This window comes from Leptinotarsa decemlineata, unplaced genomic scaffold, assembly GCF_025532065.1.
Source record: "Leptinotarsa decemlineata unplaced genomic scaffold, Ldec_3_MD MMD2_tig00026282_RagTag_RagTag, whole genome shotgun sequence".
NCBI classification, from domain to species: domain Eukaryota; kingdom Metazoa; phylum Arthropoda; class Insecta; order Coleoptera; family Chrysomelidae; genus Leptinotarsa; species Leptinotarsa decemlineata.
The window spans coordinates 2,434,613-2,447,878 of NW_027412668.1; the positions used below are offsets into that span (position 1 = coordinate 2,434,613).

Here is a 13,266-nt window from a genome sequence, read left to right on the forward strand (position 1 = left end):
CATATTAATAACTAACAAATAATTGAAATGAATCACAGTAAAACGAAAACACTAATGAGATTTATGTTATTGTGATTTTCCACCGACAATACTTTGTAGTTGTGGATCAATTTTATTTGTACCAATTATCAAAAGAGATTTAAAATGCTCATCGGTTAATTGAGATCTGTAAACATTTCTTGTGTACTTCATCTTGGAAAACGTTTTCTCACACAAGATATACCAAAAACAGAAAACAACCCACGAGCAAATTTATGCAAATTATCAAATTGTTCCAGTGGAAGACTTATAAAATTCCAACAAAGATGAATGTTGATATTTGTTCTCAAGCATATCACTGCACCGTAAATCAATAATTTCCATTTGGACTTCCGAAGCCAGGGTTTCAATGTCAGAATCAAAAGGATTTTTGAAAAAGTTCAATTTCATTCGCAATGACATCAAAATCTGAAAAACGAGTATCAAAATTTATCTTCAAAGCACTCAAAGTTTCGATTGCAAAATTGACGGGAAATTCAGTCTCTGTAGTGTGGCTGAATATTTCACATGTTTCAAAATGTGTGAAACATTTTTTACGTAATTGCGATTGAAATAGTATTATTTTCTGCCTGAAGGATTTGATATTGGTGAATAAAGAAGCTGATTTTAGAACTTCAGACATATCCAAACATTTTCCGCACAAGGACTGTTGATGAATGATACAATGTAAGACTAATGGTTTTGAACCACCATCATTTTCTACAGCCTTTGACACAAGTGCAACCACTCCTTTATTTCTACCATACATATTTTTGCCTCCATCAGTTGTTATAGATTTCAAAATTCTCCATCAAAGGTTCTTTTAATTAATGGCATTTTCAACTCCCTTAAATACTCAAATACTATCAATATCAAGAAGTTCTTCATACACTTCATAGCTTTTATCTACTCCGCGAATAAAAATCAACACCTGGGCAGTATCTGACACATCCGTTGACTCATCCAATGCTAGAGAAAACCACCCATGATGTCCATTTCTGTCAGACAGTTGAGATGATATATTTTCTGCGATGTCTTGCACCCTCCGAGCCACGGTGTTTGCTGACAAACTGACACTTTTAAATAAATTTACCTTTTCGGTACATATTTCTTCGGCTACTGCAATCAAGCATTCTTTTATCATTCCTCCATCGGTGAATGGTTTGCCACGTTTTCCGATTTCAAGAGCCACACGAGAGCTGGCGCGAGTTGCAGACTCTTTTTCAGTATTCGCTTTGGTAAACAAAGATTGCTGCGATTTGAGTCCGCGTTTCAAAGCTTCAAATTTTTCCTTCCGCAAACATCCTGTATACTTGGAGTAACTTTGAAGATGTTTCGATTCATAGTGTCGTTTAATGTTATAGTCTTTGAGAACAGCTATGGTTTCATTAGAAATTAAACATAGCGCCTTATTACTGAACTCAATCACAAAATACTGAAAGTTCCATTTTTCTTGGAACGTTATGCATTCACTGTCGATTTTTCGCTTCTTTTCCATACTAACAAATCACACATAAAAACAATAAGTCAAATCAAAATACTTTTATTGACGGGTGTTACTTTATTTCACAATAGACAGTTTCGCTTCCTTCGCCTTTCCTACGCAGACTAACTCGCAGTTGCGCCGCTAGCCTTTTTATATGCAATTATTACTGCCATCTCGAGATGATCGGAATACACTAGCTGGACCCAGAACTTTCTCGAACCAACGCGGTAATTCCAAATATTTAATTACGCCTAATGCCACCTAGCGGGTAGCTGAAAAAGATAGTACATAGTACTACTACTCGCCACTAGATGTCGTTAAGTATCACAATACACAATAATAATTGAAATGCAAAAACAGCGTAAGTTTGCTTAGGTCACGCAAAGTTTGGAGACCCCTGTTATAGACAGTTGTTTGAAGATATTCATCGAAGGATGTACTTTAAAGTCTTTTAATGTGCCAATCCTGTTAGATTTTACCAGAAGTCTGAAATTGTTTCTGCGTTTGTTTGGCAAAGCCTAAAGCGATGCCAATGGTAGGTTCTGGTCCGAATCCTGCATCGCCCTTGAACTTATCAGAGACAGTTGTTCAGTTTTTCTATTGGTGAGACTTCTTTGGTAGTTCAATATCAGTTTGGATGTTGCTAAGTGAAAGCCTAAGGCTTTCAAGTCCTCTTGGCTATCCGTTTGGCAGTGCCCTTTCTCAGCAGCTACATCACCTTGACCAGATCAGAGACAATTGTTGAGTCTTTATATTGAGGATTTTTCTTTGACAGTTCACCAACTTGGATGTTAATCAGTGTCAACGAATGACTTTCAGATCCGATTGACATTCCGATTGGCAGCGTTCTCTATCAGCAACTTCATCACGTTGACCAGATCAGAGAAAATTCTCAAGTCTTTCTATTGAGGAAACTTTTCTGACAGTTCAATTTCAACTTGATGTTGCTCAGTGACATCCAAAGGCCGTATTGCTGAGGATTGGCAGCGCCCTTCCTCAGCAGCTTCATCACCTTGGCCAGATCAGAGACAATTCTCAAGTCTTTCTCCTGAGGAAACCTTTTTGACAGTTCAATTTCAACTTGATGTTGCTCAGTGGCAACCGAAGGCTTTCTGAGCCGCATTGCTGAGGATTGGCAGCGCCCTTCCTGAGCAGCTTCATCACCTTGACCAGATCAGAGACAATTCTCAAGTATTTCTATTGAAGAAACTTTTTTGGCGGTTCAATTTCAACTTAATGTTGCTCAGTGAAAGCCAAAGGCTTTCTGAGCCGCTCTGTTGAGGATTGACAGCGGCCTTCCTCAGCAGCTTCATCACCTTGACCAGATCAGAGACAATTCTCAAGTCTTTCTATTGAGGAAACTTTTTTGACAGTTCAATGTCAACTTGATGTTACTCAGTGACAGCCAAAGGCTTTCTGAGCCGCTCTGCTGAGGATTGGCAGCGGCCTTCCTAAGCAGCTTCATCAACTTGACCAGATTAGAGACAATTCTCAAGTCTTTCTATTGAGGCAACCTTTTTGACAGTTCAATGTCAACTTGATGTTGCTCAGTGGCAACCAAGGGCTTTCTGAGCCGCATTGCTGAGGATTGGCAGCGCCCTTCCTCAGCAGGTTCATCACCTTGACCAGATCAGAGACAATTCTCAAGTCTTTCTATTGAGGAAACTTTTTTGACAGTTCAATGTCAACTTGATGTTGCTCAGTGGCAACCAAGGGCTTTCTGAGCCGCATTGCTGAGGATTAACAGCGGCCTTCTTCAGCAGCTTCATCACCTTGACCAGATCAGAGACAATTCTCAAGTATTTCTATTGAAGAAACTTTTTTGGCAGTTCAATTTCAACTTGATGTTGCTCAGTGAAAGCCAAAGGCTTTCTGAGCCGCATTGCTGAGGATTGGCAGCGCCCTTCCTGAGCAGCTTCATCACCTTGACCAGATCAGAGACAATTCTCAAGTATTTCTATTGAGGAAACCTTTTTGACAGTTCAATTTCAACTTGATGTTGCTCAGTGGAAGCCAAAGGCTTTCTGAGTTTTATTCTCAAAAACAATACACTAAATTATATTTTCCGCCTCTATTACTTATTACTTATTCTTTCTCATTTTATCCTTCCCATTATCCTAACCAACCCAACTAATATAAAATAATTCTTATGATGGATTTCAAATTATTCCACTCAAATATTATCATTATTATTTCTCAAAACTTGCACTGTATAAAAATTAAATTGAGATACCCAAATAGAACACTCGATATAAGCATTCATCGCTTAGCTATGTTCTATGCTTTCTTTGTGTTTACGATGTATGTTCTTTATAGTAGAATAGCAGATATTGTAGTAAAAATAAATAAAGGATTTGAACATTGATATATTTCACATGACATCTGTCGAGGACGTTCAAAAATAAACCTAACCTGAGAAAAAACTGCTAAAGATGGTGGCTCTTTTTTGAAAGGCAAAATTATTAGATTGAACGATGAATAGACTTTTCCTTGTGAAAAATACTTTGAATTCACATAGTAACTTATCGAGGTGAACTGAAATGTTAGTTCTTTTTACAACTCTCTAGAGCATTACAATTTTATTTTTCACAGGCTAGAGAAAGTGACAATATCTAAAAACAGTTCAATAATTTTCAATACACTTTACTCAATACGTAAACTAAGCCTGTTTGATTTACAGGCAACAAATAACGTTCATGTTTCCATATTTCCGAAACACTTAGCACATAATAAATGTTCTGTCTCATTTTCGTCAGAACTTTTGATCCGTTCCAACTGATATGTATACACTAAAACAACCTGAGAATATCAATATGTATTTTGCATTTGGAATATTTCATTGTTCCGAGCAATTCCAGATTTGAATTAAAACAAATAGCAACTGAGAACCTTTTTTATTGTCACTTTTAGTCCTCGCTCGAACTGAATCAACAGCATTATGAATTACTTGACTGTGGACATCGAATGATTTGCCTCTTTCACAAACCTAGTTGAAAATGATGTTTCAAAGTTGGTTTTGTAGGGGAAATGTCGTTCAATATGTTGCTGCTATTTCTGGTGAGTATTCTGTTTTTGTTACTTGATTATTTGTTTACTATTTTTTCACTACATCGAAAAGTATAATGGAATTGACCAATACTTGATGAAAATCCACTATAACGTATTCAAATAATATCACTGTTTTTTTTCAATTTGAAAAACAAATAATTGGACGTAGCCTACAGAACAAATAACAATTTGAGTAAATTCAATAAAAACGAAGTAGATAAAACTACAGTGTCGGATAGATCGTGATTATAAAATTTGTTTTGGGGTTCTTGTTCAAAATTTCATATAGGACGAATTGGAAGAACTTTTTCCGAAAGAATGAAAAAGTATGTTTTGTACAATTGTCATTAAAAGTGACATTTTTAATGGTTGAAATTCAATTCTTTCAGCAATAACCTTTTCATAAGAAAAAGATTGATTGATGTAACCCTCAGCTACTGTTGCAGACTTCCACTCTCCGTGCTTCTTAATATCCGCTATATTTGCTCCTGATTCTGCTAGAAAAGAAGCAGAAGACCTTCTGAAACAGTGACCTGTATATTCCTTTGATTCCGGGAGGTTCAGAAACTCAGCAATGGTAGAGGGCATTTTTCCAAACGTGTTTATACCAACTGGGTTGGCACTGCATTTATAATTTGAGTATTTAAAAAAAAACGTTGATGATTGATAACAGAAAGGCGTAATGACACGTATTTATTAAAATAGTCAAGATTTTTTACAACAATGCAAAACGAACGACCTATTTTCATTTTTGTATTCGGAATTTGAACATCATAATATCTACTATTGATAAATGGCACAGCTCTTCTCGCCGGCAGGCTCCATATGTTCCGGAAATAGTAGCAACTTTCATCATCAAATATTTTTTATCTGGCGCCTCATTTATAAACCTCTGGACTTGTTCAATCGTAAGAGTTTTTTAGGCCTATAACTTTCATTTTTCCGCTTTAAGAATGCTATTAACTTAAAATATTTGCTTGCAGTAACACCATTTTGTGTGATATTAGCATGAAAGGTTTCTTTTTAGAACAGTCCATGCGGTTTTTGGGCTTCCTTCTATCTGCAGTGCAATCTTCCTGATACTATTTGAAGGATCTTCTTCTATCGCATCAAGTACCTATAGCTTTTTCTAGTTCAGGCGTCGTTACAGTTACTGCTCTTCCACCACCTGCATTTTCATTAAAACTACCAGCTTCACATAATCTTGCATGAAGCGTACTGAATGTTTCAGCACATGTGCCATCCTATGAATCAACTACCTGCAAAACATTCATCTTGGGTGAAAATCCTGAGGCAGTAGAGTTTAGAACCGCTGTAAGTGGTATGGGTATAGAAGGTTTCTTTTTAGAACTGTCCATGTGGTTTTTGGGCTGCCTTCCATATGCAATGCAATCTTCCTGGTACTATTTGAAGGATCTTCTTCTATCGCATCTAGTACAGCTTCTTCTAGTTCAGGCGTCGTTACAGTTACTGCTCTTCCACCACCTGCATTTTCATTAAAACTACCAGCTTCACATAATCTTGCATGAAGCGTACTGAATGTTTCAGCACATGTGCCATCCTATGAATCAACTACCTGCAAAACATTCATCTTGGGTGAAAATCCTGAGGCAGTAGAGTTTAGAACCGCTGTAAGTGGTATGGGTATAGAAGGTTTCTTTTTAGAACTGTCCATGTGGTTTTTGGGCTGCCTTCCATATGCAATGCAATCTTCCTGGTACTATTTGAAGGATCTTCTTCTATCGCATCTAGTACAGCTTCTTCTAGTTCAGGCGTCGTTACAGTTACTGCTCTTCCACCACCTGCATTTTCATTAAAACTACCAGCTTCACATAATCTTGCATGAAGCGTACTGAATGTTTCAGCACATGTGCCATCCTATGAATCAACTACCTGCAAAACATTCATCTTGGGTGAAAATCCTGAGGCAGTAGAGTTTAGAACCGCTGTAAGTGGTATGGGTATAGAAGGTTTCTTTTTAGAACTGTCCATGTGGTTTTTGGGCTGCCTTCCATATGCAATGCAATCTTCCTGGTACTATTTGAAGGATCTTCTTCTATCGCATCTAGTACAGCTTCTTCTAGTTCAGGCGTCGTTACAGTTACTGCTCTTCCACTACCTGCATTTTCATTGAAACTACCAGCTTCACATAATCTTGCATGAAGCGTACTGAATGTTTCAGCACATGTGCCATCCTATGAATCAACTACCTGCAAAACATTCATCTTGGGTGAAAATCCTGAGGCAGTAGAGAAACCGCTGTGGTAGTATGGGTATAGAAGGTTTCTTTTTAGAACTGTCCATGTGGTTTTTGGGCTGCCTTCCATATGCAATGCAATCTTCCTGGTACTATTTGAAGGATCTTCTTCTATCGCATCTAGTACAGCTTCTTCTAGTTTAGGCGTCGTTACAGTTTCGGGTCTTTCCCCACCTGCATTTTTATTAAAACTCACAGCTTCACATAATCTTGCATGAAGCGTACTGAATGTTTCAGCACATGTGCCATCCTATGAATCAACTACCTGCAAAACATTCATCTTGGGTGAAAATCCTGAGGCAGTAGAGTTTAGAACCGCTGTATGTGGTATGGGTATAGAAGGTTTCTTTTTAGAACTGTCCATGTGGTTTTTGGGCTGCCTTCCATCTGCAGTCCAATCTTCCTGGTACTATTTGAAGGATCTTCTTCTATCGCATCTAGTATAGCTTCTTCTAGTTCAGGCATTGTTGCAGTTTCTGGTCTTCCACCACCGCTGTATGTGATATGGGTATGGAAGTTTCTTTTTAGAACTGTCCATACTGTTTTTGGGCTGACTTCTAGCTGCAGTGCAATCTTCCTGGTACTATTTGAAGGATCTTCTTCTATCGCATCTAGTATAGCATCTTCTATTTCAGGCGTTGTTACAGTTTCTGGTCTTCCACCACTTGCATTTTTATTAAAACTCACAGCTTCACATGAACTTGCATGTAGCGTACTAAATGTTTTAGCACATATACTCACTCTGTTTAAATATCTGTCCTGGTAAATTATCTATGCTTCCTCCACATTTCAATTTGTTAATCCATAAATAAAGTGCATGTCAGCCATTTCAGCGTCAGTAAAATTAGTCATGATAGAATAACTGATATCACAACACTATCACTATCAGCTGATCTCCAAAAGCAGGTGTTCATGGTATGCAAAGTGGTGAAAAAATTGTATTTTTAGTCGATCAATCTAAAAAAATTAAAACTACAATAAGTCAGTGGCGTACTTCCTAATATTATTGGTTGTGGTACCCACTAAGACTCTGCTTGACCTAATAATTTCAATCTAGTTAGGGCTAACTGTAGAAAATTTCAACCGAATCAGTATAAGGATATTTATAATGTTTTAAAAATATACAGTTTTTTCAAACTTCAATGCCCTGTGTCTCAGAAACGACGTTTGCTCATAGGAACTTTTTGTCTTGAAACGATCTAACGAATCTCTCTGAAGTTTCTTTTCTCCATCATATTATGTAAATTGGATACAAACCTGACATTTTTCTACCTAATAAACATCGGGGTGGTACTACCAATGCTCTTACTCATCTAGTCCATAATAATTCGCTTTGACCAAACTGTATTTTTTTTGTGATGCACTATTTGGATCCTTTGGTATAGTAATGAATATTACTGGAGTTTTTCGCCAACACTAAATCGTTATTTCAACACCTCGACACGTGTTTCGATCACCAAGTCATCATCTTCAAGAGGAAGATCAAATCGTCAAGAGGAAGATCAAATCTTCAAGACGAAGATCAAATCTACCTCTTGAAGATGATCACTTGGTGATCGAGGTGTTAAAATAACGGTTTGGTGTTGGGACAAAACTCCAGTAATACTCGTATCTTTTTTATTGAATTTTCAGGTGCCCTCTCAATAGCAAGTTATGGCATGAACTCAACATGGATGTCACCGTTTCTCCCTTATCTACTCTCCGAATCGTCCATTATCCCCATGAACAGCGATGAAGCCGCATGGTGCGCCATAGCTCCTCTAATCGGCTGCATATTCGGGGCTCTCATAGGTGCTAACCTAACTGACAGAATAGGAAGAAAGTACACCATCCTGATCATGGCGCCGGTAGTATTCATCTGCCAAATCGGCATCGGTTACGCCACCGACGTTTGGTACCTGTTTGCATTGAGAATGACAATAGGAGTGACGGACGGGGCGTGTCTCACAGCGATGCCTATGTACGTCGGCGAGATCGCTTCTCCAGACAAAAGGGGATTTCTTTCGTCGCTGGTTTGCCTGTTTTTCCTCTGCGGTGCTTTGCTGATAAACACTCTCGGATCGTTCTTCAGCATTTGGACGTGCAGCATCGTGGGTGCGTGTATTCCAGCTGTGCACTTCATAGGTTTTATTTTCATGCCCGAGTCTCCTCATTTTTACATCAAGGTAAAGGAGTACCAGAAAGCGGAGAGGTCACTGAGGATCTTCAGAGGTGACTCAAATGTCGCCAAGGAACTCAGATGCTCAAAGATTCAGTGCGACTTCAAGAAGAGATTCCCTCAGTTCACCTAGTTCACGGTGCCTAGCAATAGAAAGGCCACTGGAAACGTTATTTTATCCCTGGCTGTGAGAGCAACTGCCAAAGCTCCTTTTTCGTCCTACACTAGATGGTATTTGAGGAATCCGAAAGCAGTTTGAGCCCAATAGCTTCCACCATCGCCTGCTGTGCTGTAACTACTCGTAGTGATGTTCACGACCTATTTCATCATCGACCGCTTTGGCAAGAGGTTTCTGGCAATAATTTCCCTTGCTGGGTGTGGTGTCGCCCTCTGTGTCATGGGACTGTATTTCTACCTGAAGGACTACCACCGGGACGCCCTTCCGTACCTGAACTGGCTTCCATTAACTACTTTGGTCTTTTACACCGTTTTGCATAGTATCGGCATTTCCTACGCCCACATGTGCTATTTGAGCGAGCTCTTTCCTACGAATGTCAAGGCTAATGCGCTCTGTTTGGCAGAAATTTTAATGGTGTCCACTGGAGCTATATCGACCAAGATGTTCCAGTTGATGAATGACGGATTCGGGACCATGTGGGTGTCTTTCTTCTGCTTCACAGGTTTCTGTGCGGTTAATTTGTTTTTCATCGTGAAGTATGTACCAGAAACTAGAGGGAAGAGTTTGGATGAGATTCAAATGTTTTTGAAGGGTGAGCAGGAACAGACTAATCAGTTTAAGGCATAAAGTGCTGTGACATATTTTGATTTATGTGCGTGTATATATGTAAAATATAACATACCTAAGTAAAAGTTAAAAACAGCAAAATTGAATTTCTTAAGTCACTACGAATTCCTAACAGATCATCAGTCAGAGGTTGAATGTTGAGTAATTAGATTTCCATTGTTTGAAAGAAACCTTTTACTTGACAACATGGACATGATAATATGGACTGGCCGTGACCTAACTTCTACATATATTCCACCTGCGATTCACTCGTCTTGGCTACTGCGCCATAGCCTCATGTGACAAATCAAATCCCTGAATGTTTACAATGGAGATATGCAACACGTAAAACGGCACGACGGTTCTGACATTCAGTGTATCAGTGACGTAATTGCCAAGACGTGAATCTCTTCATCTTTATTTGGTTGTCGAAGTGAATGTTCTCTGTTCAATGATCAGTCCATATTATGACGTCTCTACTTGACAGGCTGGAAGTTTGGATGATATTTTAAGTAAATATGAAAAAATAAACAGTGAAATTTGATACGACTATTGAAGATGTGTGAAATAAAGATTGTATAATAGTTCAAAATGAAAAATTGGCTTGGAAGGGGTATGTTTTTAGGATAGACTAGTTTGTGTCTTTCTACATTCCTATTTTCATATAGAAAGTTAAAAACCAAAAACCTTTATGAACAATCTCCGTTACACCTCGATCGAGTGGTTTTTGGTAAAGTGAACCCTAGTCGCCGATAGTAATATCAATTAAATCAGTCATTTCCAAAATATTTCAAAATGAAGTTTCGTATCTTCCCCTTTCATTACTTTTTTCCTAACCAAGCGACTTAGACGTTGAATAGTATTATAGTCTGATTGATGTTTCTGACACCCACCCCTTTCAAAGATTTTCTGAAGTTAGGAATCACACGTTAAAAGGTAAGACCTCGTTAGTCCTTAGCTCACACAAGTTTCTCAACTTCTAAGAGTTGTCGTTCGTATGGGGGCGACAGCTGATTAACGGAAAAACAGATTTAAAACAGTATAACAGAATATTCTCCTTAAATATTTTTTAGAAAAAACAAAATTTGGTAAATTTTCGTTATCTGGACACCCGGCGATTTTGAAAAAATTTTTGACTGTACTTACGTATTTTGATGCGTAGATTACGAATCCGAAAGAAAAAAGCGGCGCTCTCCCTTATTTAAAAAGTTACGGCCCTTCAAAGTTCAGAAAAGGGCAACTTTTCAGCCTTCTTTTTCACCAAATAAACTATTTAAAAACACAAACATTTATTCACTAGGTCACCTTTACACCTTACTCCTCCTTCTTTAACACTTTTCACTTCAATAATCAACATTTTTCTTATAAAAAATGTTAAAAAATGTACGGAGCTGCTTTTTGGTTACATATCACTGTATTTTATGTTTTTAAGGTTAATGATATGGTTGGTACGACTGATGCAGTTTATATTCCTGAAGTAATTCAAATGTTTTTTACCTTTATTCTTTAGATCGTAAATTGGTTTTTGATGGTGTATTACGAATTTGAAATAGTAGGCGACGGCAAATACCAACCGCTTTTTTCTGAAATGTCACTACTAACTAACCTAAAAATAGAATAATGTCACCAGGAGAAGCATTCGTTTTTAAATAAGTTTTTTATAAGAAAAATATTGATTATTGAAGTGAAAAGTGTTAAAGAAGGAGGAATAAGGTGTAAAGGTGACCTAGTGAATAAGTGCTTGTGTTTTTAAATAGTTTATTTAGTGAAAAAGAAGGCTGAAAAGTTGCCCTTCTCTGAACTTTGAAGGGCCGTAACTTTTTAAATAAGGGAGAGCGCCGCTTTTTTCTTTCGGATTCGTAATCTACGCATCAAAATACGTAAGTACAGTCAAAAATTTTTTCAAAATCGCCGGGTGTCCAGATAACGAAAATTTACCACATTTTTCGATATTTTCAATTATTTAAATAATTAAGGTTTAGTTGAAGTACACAAACACCATAATAAATTTTTATTCCCTAATGTATTATCAGTATATATTACGAGTATCGATTACCTATCGTATAGCCACAGAACATCATTTGAGATTACCAACAGTGCCAACAATTTAAATAAAAATTACTTCCATGATGCCAACTTTCAGAAACATCACCTCACTTGTTGTTTGAAAAGAAATATAGTGACAATCAGGAGGTATTAATAATTGTTGGTCCTTGACCTGTCCTATATATATTTAGCCTTCCGCATGACTCGATCAAAAATAAATTGGGTGGTCATTTATAATAACTGAGACCATTTAGAATCTGGAGAGTGCCTGGAAAAAAAGTCCGGACCAATAAGTTCTGAAAAGAAAGTGTAACTTTCTGCTTGTAGATCAATACTTCTGAATAAGTTAGGTTAGGCGACATGTTGGCATGGCAAATGGTACGACATCATGGGTCTTTCTGGGAACAAGTTTGAGCCAAACTACAATAGAACCAATATGCATATACTTACTTGTGCCAAGCACTCCAGTGCTCCCGATTGTCTTGAACAATATCTGCTCCTTGAGTAGGCATTGTTATATAAGAAATGGAGACAATGAAAGCAGCTCCCAACGGCCAGAATGCGTGTAACAATCCCACATATCTAAGGCGAATTTTACTGTGGCACATTTCCATTAGATAACTGAAGCTGAGAGGGAATGCACCAGAAACGCCTAGTCCTGAACAAAATCTGAAAATAGTAATGATAATAATAATCTGTATTTATTAGAACAGCATAGAAAACGGAACAAATGTGTTTTATATTCATTTACACATAATTACTGACCTAAAAGGCGAAGTTCAGTAGCCCACAACGTATAACCTAGTTGAGGTCCTGCTCAACCACTTAACCTTCTACCCTTCTATTACTAGATACTTGGATGCCATGTATTCGATGAGATTTCTAATTGCACTAACTTAACCTACCTTATACTAACTTGACTCACAAGATTCTCCTTGTTTACACTCATTTACAAGACATCTAATACAAAAGTAACTGAATGTTAATATGTTTGTTCGTTTGCTCCAAGGGAATTTGATTAATGATAGTGTAAACTTCAACAAATTAAAACTACATGGTTCAGATGTGATTGTAAAATCAATGGGGAAGCAAACTGTCAATTTGTTTGACATAGAGGGCGCTAAGTGTTTGTCATCAAAAGATATGGGAACATTTATGATTTTTAGTTTTTATTCAGAGAAATGGGCCGTTGTGCTTCTTTCGGGTGCAAAGAAATGGGAGTTTATAAGTTTCCTGAAGAAACTGTTATGAGAAGAAAAATGGAAAAAATCTTTGAGGCTAGTAAACTACAAATGTACTGATCATTCTAGGTTATGTGGTGAACATTTCAAAGATCTTGATTTTGAGACTACTTCAAAAACAACTGGTAAGTAGCATTCTTTCTACTTACTTATATGTGATATCAATTTTATAAAATTTTATAGGGTTTTCACTCCAAAAAATTTTTTTTGAAAAATCAGCTGTACCTT

General features: G+C 37.4%; 2 protein-coding genes and 1 long non-coding RNA gene across 3 annotated transcripts in view; 1 reads left to right on the forward strand and 2 right to left on the reverse strand.

Annotated features, from left to right (window-relative positions):
• LOC141484612 (uncharacterized) overlaps nt 1-13,266 on the reverse strand; it is a 431,842-nt gene that overhangs the window by 24,814 nt on the left and 393,762 nt on the right. The gene's annotated exons all lie outside the window — the stretch shown is intronic.
• LOC111518104 (synaptic vesicle glycoprotein 2B) overlaps nt 1-13,266 on the reverse strand; it is a 45,157-nt gene that overhangs the window by 24,814 nt on the left and 7,077 nt on the right. The window contains 1 exon segment of the mRNA XM_074180111.1: nt 12,248-12,466. Within this exon segment, the coding sequence (XP_074036212.1) occupies nt 12,248-12,466 (219 nt within the window).
• Nucleotides 4,352-9,100, forward strand: LOC111518105 (facilitated trehalose transporter Tret1). The gene is made up of 2 exons (XM_023174448.2): nt 4,352-4,561; nt 8,442-9,100. Exons 1-2 carry the CDS (start codon nt 4,501-4,503, stop codon nt 9,098-9,100), a joined length of 720 nt encoding a protein of 239 aa, XP_023030216.2. The 5' UTR covers nt 4,352-4,500.

Bases quoted from the DNA above. Each gene is read 5' to 3' on its own strand.
- LOC111518105 (XM_023174448.2), top strand. From the start codon at position 4,501: ATGATGTTTCAAAGTTGGTTTTGTAGGGGAAATGTCGTTCAATATGTT. The intron at 4,562-8,441 runs GTGAGTATTCTG...TTGAATTTTCAG, and splicing joins ATATGTTGCTGCTATTTCTG to GTGCCCTCTCAATAGCAAGT.